General features: G+C 40.4%; 2 protein-coding genes across 2 annotated transcripts in view; both read left to right on the top strand.

The window, feature by feature from the left end:
• The window catches only part of LOC145396958 (putative glutamate receptor), a 289,079-nt gene that overhangs the window by 167,435 nt on the left and 99,298 nt on the right, over positions 1-22,346 (top strand). The window lies entirely within an intron of this gene.
• LOC145397230 (uncharacterized) overlaps positions 1-22,346 on the top strand; it is a 91,831-nt gene that overhangs the window by 49,106 nt on the left and 20,379 nt on the right. The window contains exon 5 of the mRNA XM_080270426.1: positions 18,596-18,740. Within this exon, the coding sequence (XP_080126552.1) occupies positions 18,596-18,740 (145 nt within the window). The remainder of the gene's footprint in view (positions 1-18,595; positions 18,741-22,346) is intronic.

A 22,346-nucleotide genomic window follows, 5' to 3' on the forward strand; every position in this document is an offset into this window, starting at 1 on the left:
TGTAGTGATGGAGAAGTTATTACGTTGAGAACAAAGCCATAGTCGGGGGCATGGGCAGACTCACGAATACATCCTGTTCTCGCGGCGAAAATGAGTCCTCTTCGTCACGTCATTACTCATCAGTGCAATAAGCTACAGACCTGGGGATACTTTCATTCGCAAAAAGAACAGTTGGTGAGTAATATGGTCATTAATTCATTTCTTTAACTGCTATATTTTCTGATATATTGTTTTTTTTTTTTCGTACTAATATGAGGCATGAGCAGATTTTCCCTGGCGTCCAGGAAATAATCAGAGAAGCTTTGTATTTACAGCCTATAAGAAACCCACCGTAAGACTCGCCATCACTGGGGGTAGGGCAGAGATAGCACTTTAAAAAGAAAGCAAATTTGCAATCAGAGACGCAGCTGCCTTTACCAAAAATTGAATAGTCAAGAGTGCATTTTTGTAGGTGTAAACATGCACGGTTCTGTTTCCAAGTAATGGACAGCTGCGAATGTTCAGTGTGGAAAGTTACAATTTTCAGTGTAGAAGAAGAGGCACCAAGAGGATATTCCTCCCTCACTCTCCCCTTCTAAAGGGTGGTGGCCAAAGTGGTCGGGGTGGCAGGGGTCGTCGCAAATACATGGTAGGTCATCATCATCATCACCTTCAGCAGCAGCAACAGCAGCAGCCATTGCAAGTCCACATAGGCCTTCCATAGCCTTTTCCACAACTTCCTTGGCTAAACCAATCTCTGCCACATGATGCCTGCAAATTCTCTATTTTATCTCTCTAACTTCAGATTGGCCTTTTTCTGCTATGTTTAAAATATCTTAGAGCCCAATCAGTCAGCCTCTTGCTCCATTGGTTATCCATTATTTTTGTTACATGACCTGCATAGCACTATTTCAGCTCTTATAAAGTCTTTGACTTTAATATTCTCTCTCACCCAAGTTGATCATTTCCTTTCTCTTAAAGATATTCCCAAAACTGTCCGTTCCATTGCTCTTAGAGAATGGATTAGTTGATTCACCATTGATTATGTCAGTTTCTAAGTCTCACAACCGTGTGTCATAGCTGGGATTATACATTCATTATATACTTTTCATTTCATACATATTGGCAAGCTACTCCTCATGAGGTCTCTATGTTTACCGAAAGTCTTTCAACCAATTGTAACGCGTTTTTTTTATTTCGCTATCATGGGCTTTCGTTAGATTTAGTACTTGCACTAAGTCATTGTAATCTTCAATTTCTTCAAGAATTTCTTCGCTTATTCTGATAACGCTCTTTGGTGAATTTGGATTAAACATTACTTTTACTCCCTTTCATCTTTAGCCCTACTTTGAGACTTTCTCTGTTTTGGCCATTTAACATTTTTTGCAATATCTTTGGTGTCTCTGGGATAAGGACAATGTCATCTGCAAATCTTAAATTGTTTAGATTTCTCCATCTATGTTTACTCATTTGTTTTCACAGTCTAGCTCTCTGAAAGCACTTTTATAAGTTTGGTGAAACTGTATTTCTCTGATGCATGCCTTTCTCAATCTTAATTTTTTCAGAGCCTTTATGTTATTTAACTCCAGCATTTCCCTCTTTATATACGTTCTCGAGCAGTTTTACAGTATCTTTTTACATTTGTTCCCACAAGGAATTTATCATTGCCATCTACTGTATTCCACTGAGTCGAAGGCATTTTTGTAGTCAACAAAACCTAAGCACAGTGGTTTATTATATTCTGTAGTTTTTGCAATTAGCTAATTCATTGTGTGTAGTGGAATACCCACTTCGGACTTCCGCCTGCTCATGAGGTTGATTTTCTTCCAAATTTGTTGTTATTCTGTTCATACGGACCTTAGTGAAGAGTTTGTAAATAACTGGTAATAAGCTGATGGGTCGTTAGTTACTAATATCTATTGAGTTTGCCTTTTTTGTAAAACAAAGTAACATTTGCATTATGTCATGTTTTGGAAATTTTCTTCCTTTTTATACACTGAGCGAATAAGTGGGCGAGCTTGTTTTATACTTCTGTTCTGGGATCCGACAGTACATCTGCAACTATTCCATCTTCTCCTGGGGCCATCATTCTTTACGTACTTTTAAGAGAAATGTTTTCTTTGGTGTTGCCTCACGTATTTCACTTGTGTCAACTGAAAATTTAGCTGCTGGGTACAATTGTTTGTGATGCATACAGTTCTTTGTAAAATTCTTCAACCCTCTTCACCATCCTATCTCTGCATTTAATGAATTCACCGTTTTTGTCTTTGAGTGATATAATTTGTTGTTTTCCTAGTGCCGTCATACTTCGGACCTGTTTCAGACTTTTTCCTCTTTGGCCAGCTCCATGCTGCCCTTATTGTTAGTTGTGTTTGTTTTTTTTCTCTCTTGTATTCATGTATTCTTTCTTTCATGTTTAATTGTGGCAGGCACTTATACCTTTCAGAATCAACTGATTCCGACCAAGTCTGGACACAATGACCAGCCTATGATCTAGTTGTCTCCGGTAGGTTTTGGTTACTTGGCAACTACTCACTGCCTTGCAACGGCCGAAAAACCACTTTTTTCGTACTTTTCACGTTTTGAGCTGTAAAAGTATCACTAGTGGACGTAGAAAACTCTGACTCATTTAGGCGTAATCCTGAGATCATTCCCTATCGGTAGTGTGCCTTCCATTTTTTCCCATTTCATCTCTACTGTAGTTTTCGAGTGGCAACCCCGCAAAGTTTGGCCACGGCATCTAGCAGTCTTGTTTATTTCTGTCAGGCATCAGTGGCGTATCCAGGATTTTTGCCCGGGGGAGCAAACACTTGGAATATTTGCCCCAAACATCTGTTACCCCCAATTTCCCTAGATTTGATGTTTTATGTCATCAGAAATAAATTTACATCACTACTGTCGCATTTGTTGCAATGTCTTAAAGATAAACTATCTTTTCCCCACATATTCACAGCTTTCTTGGAGTAACTATAAGTAAATAGCTAATAATCCTTGCAGAGGAGAGTACGTAAAAAACACTCAGTACATAATGTTACCAGAGGCCTCCTCTTTCAGCATAGAGCAAAAGGAAACACCAGGAATAATTTGGAAGGCACTGGAGTTTCCACAGCAAAGACATCTCCTTGTCATTAGCATCATTATAGTCAAACCAGAATAAGAAGACCTCTGGGGTGCGGCAGAAAAGAAATGCGCAAATGCCAAACATTTAAACCTTCAACTTTACATTGTCGAATGTTAAGATATTAACAATTTTATATTACTGTACCTTGAAATACTCTATATATAATATATATAAAAAAATCATAGTAACTATTTATTTATGTATAAAAATATAAACAACGACTCTGTACAACATGTGACAACGTTGTTTAGACCACCCTGCCACGTTTCCGGTGACCCGCGTGTTTGGGTCAGTCAGGGCCACTCACCTACCACCCACCATGGACTGTTTATAGCTTGTATTTTTGTACTATAATAGCCGATAATAGCCTTAATGGAACCAAAAAGACTAAACGTAACAAAAGTACGGTAGCATATTTTTGTCGGAGTTATCCCATTCAAAATATAGAAAACGTTGGATACCAGGTGGTTTTGTTTTGGTAAAGATGTCTCAGGGCTGTAGTTAATCCCCCGCTCCACCCCAGAGCTCTTCATATTCTGGTTTGACTATAGTCATCATGGTCAATCTCGTAGATGGTGTTATTATCGATATATGCATGCTAACTTCCGTCCATTCTACCTCCTTTCTTTTTCCGATACCACAAGTTTCTTGTGCACTTTTAGTACTGAAAAAAGCACTGTCCCACTATACTCTTAGCGCATCATTTACGTGTTGTCCTTATCTCTCTGTAGATATAAGGAAGTTCAGCTATTTTGCGTAATGACCTACGAAATTATGATGAAATACACCACGCATTGGCATAGCACCTACCATACGAGAGGCAGTGGCGTCCATACTATCTGTTTATATTCAGAAATAAACCCTGTATTTTGATTGGCTGCTGGAAGAAAAATGACGGAATGGATAGGCCAATGAAAACTAGATCTGGCGTGAGTGTCCCGAACACACACTTTGCCACATTCGTGATAATATCGCTATTTTTCTATTTTCCTTTGCACCTCTCTCTCTCTCTTTCTCTCTTTCGGAGCACCGTAGCTCAGTGGTAGGGTGTTGGGCTCATAATCATGTGGTTGCAAGTTCGCCCCGCGCCCAGTGGCTGCTGTGCTGGGAGGGGTAGAGCTCTCCTGTGACCCTAGCAGGGCCATATGATCTAATGAGGTGTAGCTTGGGGATTATTCTCCCTTTTCCCTCTGTGTCTCTGTCTGTCTGTCTGTCTCTCTCTCTCTCTCTCTCTCTCTCTCTCTCTCCACTTAGCACATTTGTGTAAATTAAAATTCGCTGCTGCACCCACCCCCAGTCTGGTATTCTGTTTTGTACTACTGCTGTGGTGGTCGTCAACAGAAACTCTGTTTTCCACTACTTATTCTATTAGTTTGATTCTCATTGGCACAAGCATCAGGGGTGGTGCATACGTCAAGACTGACCTAAGTAAATACAGCTGGTGGGATTAACCTCTCTTAACCCTTGACTCAGTGACCACTCGACCTTCCCCGCTCAGCAGGGAATGATTTTCACATCACCTGTACTGTATTGTATAGAAAGGATTTTTCCATTAAAGTAAAAAAGAAAACGGCTTAAAGCTATTCATCCTGAAAATTCTCACCTAGAAAAGTGGGGGAGACAAAAGATAAACTGTCCCCCAAGCTCCAAAAAGTGGGGGGGGGGGATACGTCCCCCTATCCCTCACTCAAACAAGGCCCCTGGCACACCTATTTCTATCTGCTTACCTTCTAAAATGTAGTCTGAGGTGATCAAAATGGCTTCATGCAGTCTTCAAAAATTCTGTTTGTTTCAGCTGTTTGTAAAAATAATTGTGCAGTGTTTGTTTGCAACTGGCTACAGGGTGAAAGGATATAGCTGCAGGGTGAGAGGATGTGACTGAGGGGACAGGAAGGCCATTTTTAAACCTCATCAGGATTCAAGTGCAAAATGTCATTAGAGTTCTAATATATTGATATTGGAAATTGTTAAGTTATAACTGGTCATTTTTTCTCAAGGGTCTACTTTTCAATTTCAAAGGGAGTTACTGTTCCCACATAAATATTTTTGGAAATGATGTTGTTTAATATACTAGTGGTAAAATTAGGAAAACTGTATTGTCATACAAGAATTATGCCAAATATCCCTTTCAGCACTTCCCCAAAATTTTCCTAGGGGGGGCAATCTGCCCCCCCTGCCCCCCCCAGAGGCTACGTGTATGGCAGGCACTTCTACCCACAAGAGTTAACCGACTTCAATCTTGAACATAATGACCACCCTATGACCTAGATGTGTCCACAAGGATGTGGTTGCTAGGCAATTACTTGTTGCCTAGCAAAGGCCCCATGAGAGCTGGCCACCGTTGCCTACCTGCTTGTTAGATGGTTTCTTTGATTTCATTCATGTTTCTGTTTCTGTTTACTCCTTGCCATCTGTTGTTGAAGAGGGTATTTAATTCTGCCTTTTCCATCTCATCTTTCTTTGTTTTTACTTCTATCTCCTTTCTTCTTTTCATGAGCTCGAGGGTCTTTTCGAAATGCTTTTTGGCTCTGGTTTTATTACCTTTACCTACTACCTTCGCTGATTCTCTTAGCACTTTTATTAGTCAGTCATTCAACTCATTAGTGTCACACTCAGCATAACTTAAAGCTTGAAATCTGTTTGTTATTTCTAGCTGACGAGCTGCTTTGTTTTTGCCTATTTTCATTGGGTATATCTTTTTCTTTTTAATCATCTTTCACTACTGAAATTGAATCTTGCTGTGCAACCCACCATTTTATGTTTCTGTGATACTTATGATCATTTTATTCTTATCTGCTGTAATGAAGTCAATTTCATTCATTGTTTGTCAATTTGCCTTTCTGTGGGTCAGTTTTCTCCGTGTTGTTTTGTAAAAGAATGTGTTCATTATTCTCATGTTTTACATTTCAGCAAAATTGACCACCATTTCCCCTCGCTGATTCCCTTTCTCACTCTGAATTTTCCCATACAGGCTTCTCCATTGTTCATCCTGCCAACATTTCCATTGACGTCTCCCATGAGCATGGTACATCTGGCCTTTTCTTCTTCCATGATATGGGAGATGCCGTCATAGATTTTTTTTTTTTTCGTCATCTGAGCTTTGAGAAGTCGGTGCACATACTATTAATACTTTCAGGATGTATCTTTTGCGAAGTCAGAATTATAAAAAAATGCTACTCTGTCACATACACTGCCGATTTTAACAATGTTCTCTGACATATTTTTGTTAATTAGAAATCCAACACCACTAATTCATTTTGCCTTCCTTTGTAGTAATACAGGTGACTGCTGTCACTGAGCTGAATTCGTTTTTCTTCTTTTCTGTGGCTCTCACTCAAACCCACAATATTGCAACTAATGTTTACTAATTAAGTCATTAAGATATAAATATTTGTAATGTTCTGCGAGGGTACTTTCATTGTACACGTAGATCTTCATGGATTTCGGTTTGTTAAATATCCCATTTTCTGATCTGCCGAGACAGTGCCTACACACTTTCGGTGGCACATTGCCCGTAAACACAGGAAGCAGTGCGTTGAAATTGTATCATCTAATGGATCATTAAACAATGAAATTGAGGAGAGGATTAGACAGGCTTGGCGAGCTGTTGGAATGTTGAAATCTTTTTGGAATAATAATATGCTTTCGGTACATACTAAAGTGAAAATTTACAAGTCCATGAATAGACCAATTTTAATTTATGGGCATGAGTCATGGTACAGTACAATTGCAACAGATCAGAAAGTATTAGGATTTGAGAATAAAATACTGAGAAGGATTCTTGGGGTAAAGTGGCAAGACAGAGTTACAAATGAAAGAGTAAGGGATATTACGAGAGTTGAACCAGTTTATGAATATCTGAGACTGTCTCGCTGGAAGTGGCTGAGGCACATATACAGAAAAGAAGGCAGTTTAATACAGGATGTGCCAGAGTGGACTGCCAGAGGAAGAAGAGGTAGAGGTAGGCCGAGGGAAACCTGGTTGAGGACAATGAAAAAAGAAGCAGGAGAGGAGTGTTGGTGGGACCTGAAGGAGATGGCAAGAGACGAATATTGGTGGAGAGAGTTCATCGAGGCCCTATGCATCCCATGGGGTGCCACAGGAAATTAATGATTGATTGATTGATGATCCAATAGGAAACCCCGTGAAATCATTGACAGCCGAACTCATGTTTGGTTGGTGGGATTGTGGCCAGTTATTTACCCTCATTAACAATACAGCCTAACATCGGTAATGCTTTTCACTGTTGCTGACATACTTCAAGAATGCTAACTTTTATTTTTTTTAAATTATGCAGTTGATTGTGATGACTCTCTCTCTCTCTCATATATATATATATATATATATATATATATATATATATATATATATATATATACAGTACATGAACAGTTATGTAAAAAAGGTGCACAGACAACTGTAAAAACACTTTGAAAATATGCAGCGGGATTAGGGACCAAAAAGAAAATAAAGTGGGATCAGCATTAGTACCACTGCGAACTAGTCATGGGATACAATATGCCCTGAGGTTCAACACTACGTCTCCCCTTTTATAGGGCGATGGCACGGGAAAAGTGCACGTTTAGAAAAATAAATAAATAAAATCCTTCATTTGAGGGAGGCGGTGGTTGAATCGATAGAGAAGCGGCCTGCAGTCCTGATGGACCCAGGTTCGAATCTCGGCTGGGGCAGGGAACAGTTTAAGGATTTGAATTTCACGAAAAGTAGACTTTCCTAATCTACCAGATGACCCGCCGACATGTCGTTAAAATACCCCCGCTAATACCAATACACCAGTCCTGTATAAGACAGCCCTAGCATGTACTCAATATGGACAGTGGGTGTTAGCGCCGAAGTGGTGACATGTGGAGGTGTAGGAGGACTACTGGGCCTTAGGATAGGCTACTGCTCCCGAGAAATAGGCCCTGGAGTCTTTGCCCAGAGTCGGACACACACACAAAAAAATACATCTCTTAAGGAAATGTTCCCCATTATAAATCATTATAATGCAAGCTTAGTTTAATTTCTCATTTTAAAGTCTGTTGACATGTGGGTTAATGTCTTTATTTCTATCAATTACCAGACGCCTCAATCCCGTAAGGGATGGCCACAAACAAATCGCCTCCAATGCACCCTGTCCCCTGCCATTTCAACAGTCCTCCTACCAGCTCACACCCCTCTCTCTCATATACATCTCCACTCCATCCCTCCATCTCATCCTCGGCCTCCCCCTTCCTCTCCTCCCTTCCACCTCACTCGCATACACTCTCCTCGTTAGTCTCTTGCTATCCATCCTCTCCACATGGCCAAATAACCTCAGTGTACTATTTCTCCTAATGCTTTCTATCATATTAACATCCACACCACAAGTCGCATCCTCAAATGTCAGTCTGCCTTTCCACGAAACTGCACATGCTCCTTTCAAATAATTAATACATTAATTTCAACTGCTTTCACTCTTGATTTGTGTTTTCCGACAAGGTCCAAGCTTCACTTCCATACGTTAGAGCTGGTATCTCAATACTATCATGCAGCAACTTTTTTACTTCCATGCTCACTCCCCTATCTTTTATGGCTGGATTAAAAAAAAAAGCAACCTTTCTTCCCTGTTGTACCCTTTCAAGCACTTCATCCTCCAACTTCCATTGTTACTCATCACACTACCCAAATACATAAATGCACTCAAGTTTTACATTTCCTCATTCTTCAGCCTTAATGTACATTCAGTGACTTAATATCTCTCAAAAACATACCTTTAATCTACATTCATATTTAGATTCCATTTCTTACACACTCTCTCAAACTCATTCCATAAGCCTTGCAGTTCCCTTTGTCCTCACTTAACAATACAGTATCACATGTAAACAACAGTACAAGAAGTTTCCAAACGCTGCCGTCTCCCTTTAGGGCTGCTTCAACATCCGCTGGCCTACCTTGTACCTCTTTTATAACCACATCCTTATACAGGCAAAACAATCATGGGGATATGACACAACCCTGTTTCAGTTTAACATTCAAATAGAAAAAGTCACTAAGTTCACTATTCACACAGCCACTGCAGCCTTGGCATCCTCATTCATAATTTTCAAAGGATTCAACATCTTCTCATTCACTCCATATATTCTTAATATTGTCCACATTCCTTGTTTATACACTCTGTCATATTTTTTCCTCCAAATCTATGAAGGCTGCATACTACTTCTTTCCCTTCTCTAGAAACTTTTCCACAAAGGACCTAGGGATGAATATCTGATTTACACATCCCCTTCCCTTCCTAAAACCTCCCTGTTCTTCTCCAACTAATTCCTCTGTTATTTCCCTAACTCTGCCATTAATTTCATGCCATATACTTTTCCTTTTACACACAGAAGACAAATGCCCTTATGATTACCACACACTTCGCTTTCCCCTTACTCCTTGTACAGGGAAATAATTATATCTGACTTCCAATCCTTCGGGACTCTACCTTCCGCCCCGGCCAATCTGCACATCTTAAGGTATGTATAGTATGGTATTTTAAAAAATGTGACAAAGAAAATCCTCCTCAATGCTATTGAATTTGGAAGAGACTTGGACTGTTCACTTTCCTCCTGATAAGGAATTGTTGGGAAGAAATTTTCACTATCTATCTATCTATGTACCTAGGCTGCTTCCTCCAAAGAAAGGGAGGTAGCCGCGGCAGAACGACACACTCCCAATTTACTCGTCCACTCAAACACATTCATTCGCATCTTAGCCTCAAAGGGAAGAAGGGACAGATCCTCACTGCACCACACTGCACGAAGGTCAACTGGCAGTGCAATCAGTGACATCCGCAGCAGGGCCCGACAGCAGAGCTGGTTTACCCCTGCCACATCATAATAGACACATCCCCTTACCTGCACCTGATCTGATCAGCTGATCAGACCAAATGCGGGAGAATATCCCCTCAGGGCTGCGTCATCATTTATTCATTCACAGTTTCTCTCCATTTATTTCTGTCACGCACAGCCACTCTTCCTTGCTCAACAGACATCCCTCTCGCATCCAATGCTCTCTTCACACTGTCCATCCCTCCTACTCATGGTCTCCCTCTCAGCCTTACACCTCTCACATCAGATCTACTCAGACACCTCATCTCCATTACATTCACACTCTTCCTCTCTGCTAAACCTATATTCCATGTTTCAGCCCCATATAACTCAGTTGGTACAACAACACCCCCATACAGCCTTCTCTTTACATCCATTCTAAGCAAAGAACATCTAAACACTTTTATCATTCCTCCAAGCACCTTTCCTACTTCATTCATTCTAAACTTCACTTCTGTACATATTCTTCCATCCACAGCAACATGTGACCCCAAATATTTAAAACACTCTACCTCCTCAAGCAACTCACCATTCAAAACTATATTCTTCCTCCTACCATCTACCGACCTCGTACACTTCATCGCTTTACCCTTATTCTCATTTACTTTCAATTTCCTCCTTTCATACACACTTTCAAACTCCTATACCAACTGTCTCAATCTCTCCTCTGAATCAGCCACCAGTGCAGTATCATCTGCAAACAGTAGCTGCTTCAGATACCACTCTCAACCATCAACATTCACCAGACTCAGACCTCCACCTGACATTCTTTTATTCACCTCCCTTAAACACCATCCATATAAATATTAAACAATCAAGGCGACATCACACATCCCTGTCGCAGCCTTACTCTCACGGGAAACCAATCACTCACAGTTTTACCCATTCTTACACATGCTGTACTATTTACATAAAAACTTTTCACCCCTTTTAGTAACCTACCATCAAGTCCATACAATCTTAAAACAATCCACAAAGCCTCCCTATCAGTTCTACCATATGCTTTCTCTAAATCCAAGAATGCCCCAAACACATTCTTGCCTTTCGCTAAATACTTTTCACACACTTGTCTCACAGCACCAGGTAGTGGTCAGACATACCTCCACCCTCCCCTCTCAGAACTCTCACATCCAGCAATCTTCCTATTACATTCCTGGACACAACCACATACTCCATCAAATTTTAACTAATAACAGGAAATTAATGGAGACTAGTGTTGGACCAAAAGGTACGTTGTTTCACGGGACATGTGTGCAGTGATATCAACGCCCACCCTTTTTTGTTTACTTTTTAGTCCTCTCATCCCTACTCCCACTGCATTTTTTCACAGTGTTTTTACTCTTTAGTAGTGTAGCAGTATAGTGTGTCACTAGAGAATGTAGATTAAAAGTGTATGCATGTGGTAGTGTAATATTGTAGTTGTTTAGGCTACTAATGATATGCTGCACATTGTTTAATGCCTTATTTTTTTTTTCCTTCGAACATCAGCGAGGATCCTCCCTTTCCATAGCCTTTTGCTGTTTACTTCATACTGCTATCGTAAAATAATATTTCGTGTAACACCCCTTATCATCACATCCGACAGGGAAATGACAGGGATAATTTGATCTTGATTGTGCCGGCCTTTCCTTTATCAGATGAAAAATTTTGATACACCTTGCCAGTGTCATATCCTACAGACACACGTCTGTATCTTCATGAGTTACTAGCACCACCACCTTACCAGGTTATTTTACACATAGCACAACATTCTTGTATGTTATCTATGCGGTCTGTGTTGATATTAAAAAAAAAAACATAAAACAAGCAAGAAAATACTAAGATCTATTATACAAAAAATTACACCGATAAAAAGGTCCTACAATTGTACTCAACATGATAACAATATGGCCCATACCAAGATTGAACTTCTGACCATTAATTTTCACCGGGGAAGCCTGCTGTGACGATACTTAATCCAGCTAGCCACTGTAAAGTAGTCCACAACGAGCAGGCTCATATCCACTCGTAAAGGACCATCAGCCCCTTTTCCGGCTAGGGTTGTGGTTTAAAAGGGACTCAGGAAAGGTGGGGTATGATGTGGCCGGCTGAACTCCTCTGTGCCTTCGACGTTCCTACCCTCGAAAAGATATCATCTTCTCCAGCTGGGATTTTGACTCAAAAGTATCTCGGGAGAGGTGGGGGTTGAGGAAGCCTCTTCATCCTCCTCTGTGTCCTCCTTGTCCACACCCACAAAAGGCCTCCATCTTTTCTGGTTGGGGCTTTGGCTGAAGATGGTATGGGAGAGGTGGTAAATGAGGTGATCTTGCCATTCTCCTCTGCACCCTCTTTGTCCCTATGCCTGAAGGGCCACCACCTTTTCCAACTGGGGCTCTGACTCAAGAGGGTCTCAAGAGATGTGGGGGAAGAAAACAGCCAATATGCCTATCCTGGCTGGCTTATGCTTCAGTTGAGGAGAATGTTTTAGTTTGGCTGCTGCTCATAGTCTCTTCTAGTATTACCTACAAAGTCAAGCCTGCTCTTCAGTACATGGCAGGAACCCATGAGAAGCAAAGGTTGAGATTCATGATGTTTCTTGAAATTATGTAATCCTTGCATCATTTATTAAAATGCACTTCATATAATAAGGAGCACAGTATATTAAGCAGTCACAGCAAAAGACCTAGCCCTTCTGATTTTTATTCAGCTACGACTTCTCCTGCTGTGACATACTTGGTTTTCGTTTTCGTAGGCTCCAACATGCTTGCATGCGTCGGCCTTGGTCACCTAATGGCGTCTGTCCATGCTGCTCTATTTATGGCAGCCTCCCTGTTCAGTCCCTTATCCCTGAGGTCACACTTAATGACCTCGCTCTACGTCTTTCTCGGTCTACCCCTCGCAACCCCACCCCCCATATTAACGCTTCTCACTTTCTGCACCCAATTATCATTCCTCATCTTCTCCACATGCCCAGACCATCTCAATCTACCTCTCCTCATCGCAACAGCAATACACTCCAGATCCTATCTCTCAATTCTTCCATCATAAACCCAGCCCCCCCCCCCCAGGCCTTGCACGCAGGGACGCACTGCACATCCACCTACTCATTGTCATTTCTGTACGTTTGAGCCTGCGAATATCCTCTTCCTTTACTGCCCAGGTCTCATTGCCATACAGTATTAAAATCCTAACACGTGCTGCATACACAGACCCCTTAGCACGTAGGGAGAATTTATGTGAGGTATTACAGTCCAGGTCAAAAGTGCATTGTTGACTTTTTTCTGTTTGTTTGTTTGCCAAGTGTCTTAAAGCTGATGCAAAAGGTAAGACAATTTTTCGGTGTTTGGAGGAGTATTTGGAGACGCACTGTATACCCGTCAGCTATAATATACTAATGGTGAACCAGCAATGGTCGGCCGCCACAGAAGACTTGTCACTTTATTTAAGGAAAATGTAACTAATGTTTGTACTGTCCACTGAGTAAGACACAGACACCATCTTGTAGCCAAGAAACTCAGTGGTGAAAGACATGATGCCTTGAAAGTGCGTATCAGAATAAATAATGAAATCAAAACACATCCAATGAACTCACGATTGTTTGCAATGCTAGGCGAAAAGAATGATGAAACTGAACCAATTATTTTTGCACACTGAGGTAAGGTGGCTGACTAGCGGTGATAGCTTGTAAAGACCTGCAAATTTATACAAATCATCTGTGCAGTTTCTAACAGATATACTGTAAACCCATCACTATGTGAAGAGTTAACAAGTGTAAGAATTCTTTGTTCTGTTTGGCAAACCGATATTAAAAAATTATGAAATATGGAAATGTCTGCAGGGTAAAGATGTTAAAATTATTCAGACCAGGACAATTCCATTAGGTTTCCAAGCTAAAATAGGCCTTTTTCAAAACTTCATTGGCACATAGAATTTTTCAGGATTTTTCAAATTTACGGCAATTGGAAGAAAATGAAAACTCCTCCGATGGTGATCTGTTGATATGCACACCGCACCTTGACAAATTAAGGGAAGACTTTAGAGTACGCTTTGTGGATCCGGCGAAACTGCTCGTGCCTGACTGGATTCTTGCACGTTTTGATTTGGAAATAAAAATGCAGACACTGGCTTTCAATTACAGGAAGATCTTTTAGAAATGATTATGGACCTCGAAGCAAAAGCATTGTTCAGAAGTAAAAATCTCAGTGACTACTGGAGCAATGTAAATACTGTTGCTAAATACCCCCGGCTTTCTGTAGTGGATGAGCTATTTTTACTTGCATTCCCAAGTTCTTAGATGGTTGAAGGTGGTTTTAACCATGCAAATGCACTACTGACAAACAAGAGTAAGAGACTGGCCAATGAGGAGCGAAGTGATTTACGATTAAAGCACACCAATCACCGACCAAATATCAGTGTCCTTAACGCTCGTCAGACGCATCCTTCCCATTACTGATATCAAGTATTTCGGTAATATAAAAGGTGGTGTTTTTTCAATATAATAATAAAAAAAATGTTTTATTATTATTATTATTATTATTATTATTATAAGTATGGCTGTGGCTGAGAAGAGACGTGCATATGAAGTGTGGTTGCAGAGGAAGGATGAGATGTCATATGAAAGGTATAAGAAAAAGAGGAATAGAGTAAGAAGGGCTGTGCATGATGCTAAAGTGGCAGCAGATGAGAGGTGGGGTAGGCGGCTGACAGAGAATTTTCAACAGAATAAGAAAATGTTTTGGAAGGAGGTGAAAAAGGGGCGAAAGGGAGAGTCTGGGAAGGAAGAACGAGTAAAATCAGAGGATGGAAGGATCTTAATTGAAATGGATGCAGTAAGGAAGAGATGGGCAGAGTATTTTGAAAGATTGTTAAATGTAGAGGAGGAAAGGGTGGCTGAGATTGTGGCGGATGGAAGGGTGCAAGGAATAGATGTGTTGGGAGAGTTGAATGATTGTTTGATCACGAAGGAGGAACTGGAGAAGGCAGTAAAGAAGATGAAAACAGGGAAAGCTGCAGGTATGGATGGGTGTGCTGTGGAATGCCTGAAGGGTGGTGGAGTGGCTATTGTTGACTGGTTAGTAAGATTTTTGAATGTGTGCTTTGAGAAAGGTATGGTGCCAATTGACTGGGCAAGTGCTTGTGTGGTCCCGTTGTATAAAGGCAAGAGTGATAAGTATGAATGTACTAACTTTAGGGGTATAAGTCTGTTGAGTGTTGTAGGTAAGGTGTATGGTAGAGTGTTAATTATGAGAGTTAGAGAGGGTACGGAGGGAGTGATTGGTGATGAGCAGCGTGGCTTTAGGAGAGGGAGGGGATGCGTTGATCAGGTGTTTGCTGTGAGACAAGTGTGTGAAAAGTATTTAGCGAAAGGCAAGGATGTGTTTTGGGCATTTATGGATTTAGAAAAAGTGTATGTTAGAATTGATAGGGAGGCTTTGTGGACTGTTTTAAGATTGTATGGACTTGATGGTAGGTTACTAAAAGGGGTGAAAAGTTTTTATGTAAATAGTAGAGCGTGTGTAAGAGTGGGAAATGCTGTGGGTGATTGGTTTCCCATGAGAGTGGGGCTGCGACAGGGATGTGTGATGTCGCCTTGGTTGTTTAATATTTACATGGATGGTGTTGTAAGGGAGGTGAATGCAAGAGTTTTAGGTGGAGGTCTGAGTCTGATGAATGTTGATGGTGGAGAGTGCAATCTGAAGCAGCTGCTGTTTGCAGATGATACTGCACTGGTGACTGATTCAGAGGAGAGATTGAGACAGTTGGTATAGGAGTTTGGAAGGGTGTGTGAAAGGAGGAAATTGAAAGTAAATGAGAATAAGAGTAAAGTGATGAAGTGCACGAGGTTGATAGATGGTAGGGGGATGAATATAGTTTTGAAAGGTGAGTTGCTTGAGGAGGTAGAGTGTTTTAAATATCTAGGGTCACATGTTGCTGTGGATGGAAGAATAGATGTAGAAGTGAAGTTTAGAATAAATGAAGTAGGAAAGGTGCTGGGAGGAATGAAAAAAGTGTTTAGATGTTGTTCGCTTAGAATGGATGTAAAGAGAAGGCTGTAGGAGGGTGTTGTGGTACCGACTGCAATATATGGGGCTGAAACATGGAATATGGGTGTAGCAGAGAGGAAAAGTTTGAATGTAATGGAGATGAGGTGTCTGAGGAGTATGTGTGGAGTGACACATATGGATCAGATGCGGAATGATGAAGTGCGAAGGAGAACTGGAGTTGTTCGGGAGATGGCTGGTAGAGTTGAGCAGAGGGTGTTGCGATGGTTTGGGCATATGGAGAGAATGGATAATGAGCGATTGGTGAAAAAGATAACTAGATCTGATGTGAGACGTGTAAGACTGAGAGGAAGACCACGAATAGGATGGATGGACAGTGTGAAGAGAGTGTTGGATGCGAGAGGGATGTCTGTTGAGCAAGGAAGAGTGGCTGTGCGTGACAGAAATAAATGGAGAGAAATGGTGAATGAATAAGTGATGAGGCAGCCCTGAGGGGATATTCTCCCGCATTTGGTCTGATCAGCTAGTCAGGTCAGGTGCGGGTAAGAGGATGGGTCTGTTATGATGTGGCAGGGGTAAACCAGTTCTGCTGTCGGGCCCTGCTGCGGATGTCACTGATTGCATTGCGCAGTTGACCCTTGTGCGGTGTGGTGTGGTGAGGATCTGTCCGTTCTCCCCGTTGGGGCTAAGATGCGAATGAATGTGTTTGAATGGATGAGTAAATGGGGAGTGTGTCGTCCTGTCTCGGCTACCTCCCTTTTCTTGGGGGAAGCAGCCTAGGTATATAGATAGATAGATAGATTATTATTATTATTATTATTATTATTATTATTATTACTATCATTATTATTATTATTATTATTATTATTATTATTACTATTATTATTATTATTATTATTATTATTACTATTATTATTATTATTATTATTATTATTACCCTTCACTTGACGAAATCAGAGAAGGGTATTGTTACTGGGGCCAATAACAATAGGTGGCGTAGAGATTTCGTTTCTGGAGTAAATCCCAGAAAGTATTAACTGCATAGTCATGAGATTTGATTTAGTTATGTGTCATATACTGAACTGGTGCCTTGTGATAGGAAGAATGCTATCTTAAGCAGCTTTTTCTTTTTAGTTAATCAAAATCAGATTTCAGTGCGACCTGCACAAAGAATCTGAAGGCAGAAATTGCAAAGTGTTCCCTATAGAGTCATGAAATTTTGTACAGTAATATGTCTTATAGTGAACTGGTGTCTTTTGATAGGAAGAATGCTATGCCTTAAGTACTTTTTAAAAACTAATGAAAAAATAAAAATAAAAAATCTGAGATATCAATGCGATCTGCTGTCTGTCATATACAGAAGGGGGGGGGGGGGAAGGACCGTTATGCGCTTGGTTAGGTGTGCAGGGAGGTGGGGGTATGTACTTGGTCAGATGGAAGGGTTGCAACAAAGTTGCCTTGCCCGTTTATATTATTACTATTATCATCATGTGTAATACTGTTGGTTAATTAAAGAAGTATTTAATAAATAACTTTCATATATAAATGCTTTGGGATAGATAAACAATCTGAAACTGGATGAAGGGGTCGATGGGCTGAATAGTTTGGGACCCACGGTCATTGTCTTGCTTGAACCTGGTGGTCAGTATTAGCGACCGAATAGGACACCATGAGTGTGTGTGGAGCCCTTTAGTCTCCATGCTGGGAAGTGAATTATAGTAATTGGAGGGTTTGGAATGCGAAGTCCCCTTCCCTCTAGAGTCAGGAAAGCGAAGTCGCCCTCCTCTCCCGTTAGATTTCAGTGCTCCTTTTGTTATGTTTCTGCCACTGTTTATGATTTTATTTTAACTGTGTGCACTTGAGACTGTTTGATATACCGATGGGTCCAGTCGACAGGATCGGCAGTAAACACGCTAAATACACTGTAGATGTTCAGATTTTTTATTTTTTAATCCAAAAACAGATTTATCTGATCTCTTTTTATTGTGCGTGCATTATTCAAGCATTAATTACCTTTGTTGCACAGAGCACCAATATTAATTTCCTTAAAAAGGGGGAATGAAACAAAACAACTTTTAACACGAGTATTTGATAGTGGTCCTCATATTTTGGGCCACTTTTCTTTTTCCATGTTTCTCAAAACTTCAGCTTAGTTTCAGGAAATTACTCATTCATCCTTCCAAGTGGTTTCTCAACCACTCCTATGATGGTAACATAACTGAGTGACCTTACTGTCTACCTAGTCTCACACGCATTGTTTAAACATCGAACCATTCCCTTCAGAAATTCAGAATCATCAAATAATCGGCCAGAGGACGAAATCTGTACTTCGAAAGTAGTCATTCTTACCCATATCTTATTCATTCACCCTACTGAGGCTACGGTGATTATTTATATGAAGGTGTATAATGAGGGTTAACTAATAAATCTTTGAGCAACTATTCTCCAGCCTCTGGTAACCAACAACATCAGCAATTCTGAAATAATTTTAGCTCACTCATTTCAGTATCTCTCTTAATTAACTGCTGTAATGAGTATCACTTCAGTAATAATTCATGACAATCTGTCAGAGGCAAACGATGTTACAACAGTAATACAAGCTTGGTATTATTTCTCAATATTCCAGTTTAGTAACCGTATTTCCTTGACGTGGACTGATTCAGGTGGCGACTTTCAACTTCCCTCCAGCAGTATTTTTCCAGCGAAAGAAGAACGGGGAACCATATGTTTTTGGTCGTGATGTAGAGGTAGTCAGAGCTCTTGCCTTTGCTGGCAACTTTACCCTGAACTTCAAGGAAGTACCACCAGGTTAGTTTTGTGTGTGTGTGTGTGTGTGTGTGTGTGTGTGTGTGTGTGTTTTCTTCTTCTGTATATAGCGAAGAATTATAAATATTATTTTATATATATATATATATATATATATATATATATCTATATCTATATATATATCTATATATATATATATATATATATATATATATATATATATATATATATATATATATATATATATATATATATATATATATATATATTGGGGGGGGGGGGGGTAAGATTGAAAGTTGGATACAATTGCGGGAAATGATGTGCGTGCATGCGCCAACGCAAGATCATGCAAGCAGAGTGAGAAAAGAGCGAAAAGAGTTCTAGACAAATGTGGACGCTTGAAAGGAATGAGAGAGTGTTTTTGATTGGAGTTATGAATGGAAAAGTTGGGAATGTGATGGTGGATGGAGTAGTTGGTGAGCGGGGTATCCCTGCAGGGGTGGATGAGAATGGCAGTGCTTTAGTGGACATTTGTGCCCAGAAGGGGTCAGTGATAGCCAATGCCTTCTTCAGGCACAAAATGATCCATAGGTATACGTGGCCAGTGATGAGAAGGGTGGGTGGTGAATTGAATAAACGAAAGGCAAAGACTGATTATGTGTGTGTGGATGACAGGATGAAAATGTGTGTAATGGATGCAAGAGTATATAGAGGCTGAGGGAGTGGACTTTCTGACCACCTCTTGGTGGTGGTCAGAATCAAGGTCCAAATGAAATGAAGAAATAGAAGAAGGGAAGGACAGGAGAATGTAGTTTATACAAGAGACTGTCAATAAATGGACAGAATATATATATATATATATATATATATATATATATATATATATATATATATATATATATATATATATATATATATATATATATATATATATCGTGGTATGTGGGGACGCTCACCATCCACTCACTTGATGTAGTGCTACTGTCAGGTGTCTGTCCTTTCATCACCTCCATCCTTCTTCCTTCCATCCTCTTCTGTCTTCGTTTCCTTCATTCTTTCCTTGTCCTTCTGCCTACGGGTAACTTTACACTCCCTCTTCTGTCTTTCTTTCCTTCATTCTTTCCTCTTCCTTCTACCTGTGGGTGACTCTACACTGAGTGACAAGCCAAATGGTTTCCTGTACACCAGGAAACAATTTATACTACGCTGGGTGGTAACCATATAACCAAATTTTGGCACGTGATGGTTTAATGGGTGATTATTGCGCTCCAGTCGGATTGAGCCGGTGAAGCTTTATATCCAAGGCATGGTTGAGGTTGATTGCTCATGTAATGCCATTCAGGGATGAGTGAGGCTGGTCACTCTCATCTTAAATGTCGGGACCAACTGCGTAGCCCAGGGCTCCTACGCTCCTCATGGGGTAATGTAGGATTGGATGATGGTTGGATATATATGTATATATATATATATATATATATATATATATATATATATATATATATATATATATAGTGTGTGTGTGTGTGTGTGTGTGTGTGCAGTGCAGTCCTGCATGCAAATACCGGTCAAGAACTTGGTAGACTAGTACAGAGTTTTGCTAATGTCTGTGAGCGTTTTGCCTTGAGAGTAAATGTAGAAAAGAGTTAAGTGATGGTAATCGAGAGGGAAGGTGACTCAAATGTGATGTTACAGTGAATGGAGAGGGACTGGAATTGGCGAGAGAGTTCAAATAACTGGGTTCAGTGATAGGAAAGAAAGGAAAATGTGCAAAAGAAGTGGAGAGTAGTGACAACGGAGGAAAGTAGCTGGTGCTATGATGGCCTTGATATGAAACAGAGGCTTGAGTGCTGCAGCTGCGCGAGGCTTACATGAAAGAGTGATAGTGCCAACTTAAGCAGATGAGTGTGAGACTATGGTGTGGCATGAAAATGAAAAGTCAGGAGTGACAGCAGTGGAGATGGGACGTCTGAGGAATGTACGTGGAATACAGAGATGATTATGATTATATATATATATATATATATATATATATATATATATATATAGATAGATAGATAGATAGATAGATAGATATCATCAGCCGTTGAGTGCCCATTGCAAGGCTGGCCTATCCCTACCGAAGCAGGGATGATACAGCCAATGTATCTCTACCCAGTGGCTTACGCTGTCTGGTAATGACTGTATGTAGGATGAGAAGTACTTGTGGGTGTAATTGTAATGTTGGAGTAGCTTTGGATGTGTGTGTAGTCTGTGAACCAAGTGTGATCGGCCTGCCTTAAGTTGACTGGGTGCAAGTATACTAGTATGTGACACTGGTTCAACCACAGCACCCCTTATGTCTGCCAAAGCAGTAAGTGGCTCAGTGAATGTATGTAGGGTGAGAAGTGCTTGTGAGTGTGATTGTAATGTTGGAGTGGCTTTGGAAGTGTGTAGAGTCTGTGAACCAAGTGTAATCAGCCTGCATTAACCCCTAACAGGCGGGCAACGTTACGTAACATCCGTGCATGAGGAGGCGGGAAACGTTACATAACGTCCAGCCATTTTCAGTCCTAAATTATTGGTGAAACTGGGTGATAAGGCATCCTTGTTACCTATTTTCCTGCCCTCTACGCTCCTAAGCCTTGAAACAAGTAAAATAGAATATACATAATATATAAATTATACTGCTATAATTGTTCAAGCAAAATAGTATATACGTACGTAAGTTTTATTGTTATAAGTGTTCAAGTAAAATAGAAAACACATACATAAGATTTTGAAGACAATGAATTGTGTAAAGAATGCATAAATGATAAATGTGGTGTTCAGGGATAAAGAAAAAGCAAATGAATGAATAGTTTGCTAGCCTCTCCCCAGGTGCACCTGGTGATAAGCTGCCTGACCTCCCTCCTCCCTCACTCCTCCCCTCCTCCTCCCACACACAGAAGAGACATATTACCGCGCATATAACACCTCTTGCCTTCGTTTTTCATTCATTTTTCATCGATTTATGCATGTTTAGGTTTAGTCCTTTATACATTATTTTTCCGAAAGTATGCCGCCTCACATGGTCGAATAATTGGTAAGTTGACCGCCCATAAGGAGTTAAGCTGACTGGGTGCACGCATACTAGTATGAGACACTGGTTCAACCGCAGCACCCCTTATGTCCGCCAAAGCAGTAAGTGGCTCGGTGAATGCTTCCCAAAGTTATACAACTATAGCAGGAGGCGACCCCACCTCCACCAGCATGCAAGACGCACACTCTACCACTGTACCACAGAAGCTCCATATATATATATATATATATATATATATATATATATATATATATATATATATATATATATATATATATATATATATATATATATATATATTCATGGAGCCTCTGTGGTACAGTGGTAAAGTGTGTGTTTTTGTACACTGAAGAACAAGGGTTCGCGCCCCACCAGCGAAATAAACTTTGGGAGCATTCTTCTGGCCACATACTGCTTTGGCCGTCATCAGGGGTGCTGTGGTTGAACCAGTGTCGCATACTATAATGTAAACTTGCACCCAATCGGCTTGCGCGGGCAGATTACACTTGGTTCACAGACTATACACACATCCAAAGCCACACCAACACAACAATTACACATACAAGCACTTCTCACCCTACATACAATCT

This window comes from Coenobita brevimanus, chromosome 40, assembly GCF_032717465.1.
Source record: "Coenobita brevimanus isolate Jiangsu-jjx chromosome 40, ASM3271746v2, whole genome shotgun sequence".
Lineage (NCBI taxonomy): Eukaryota > Metazoa > Arthropoda > Malacostraca > Decapoda > Coenobitidae > Coenobita > Coenobita brevimanus.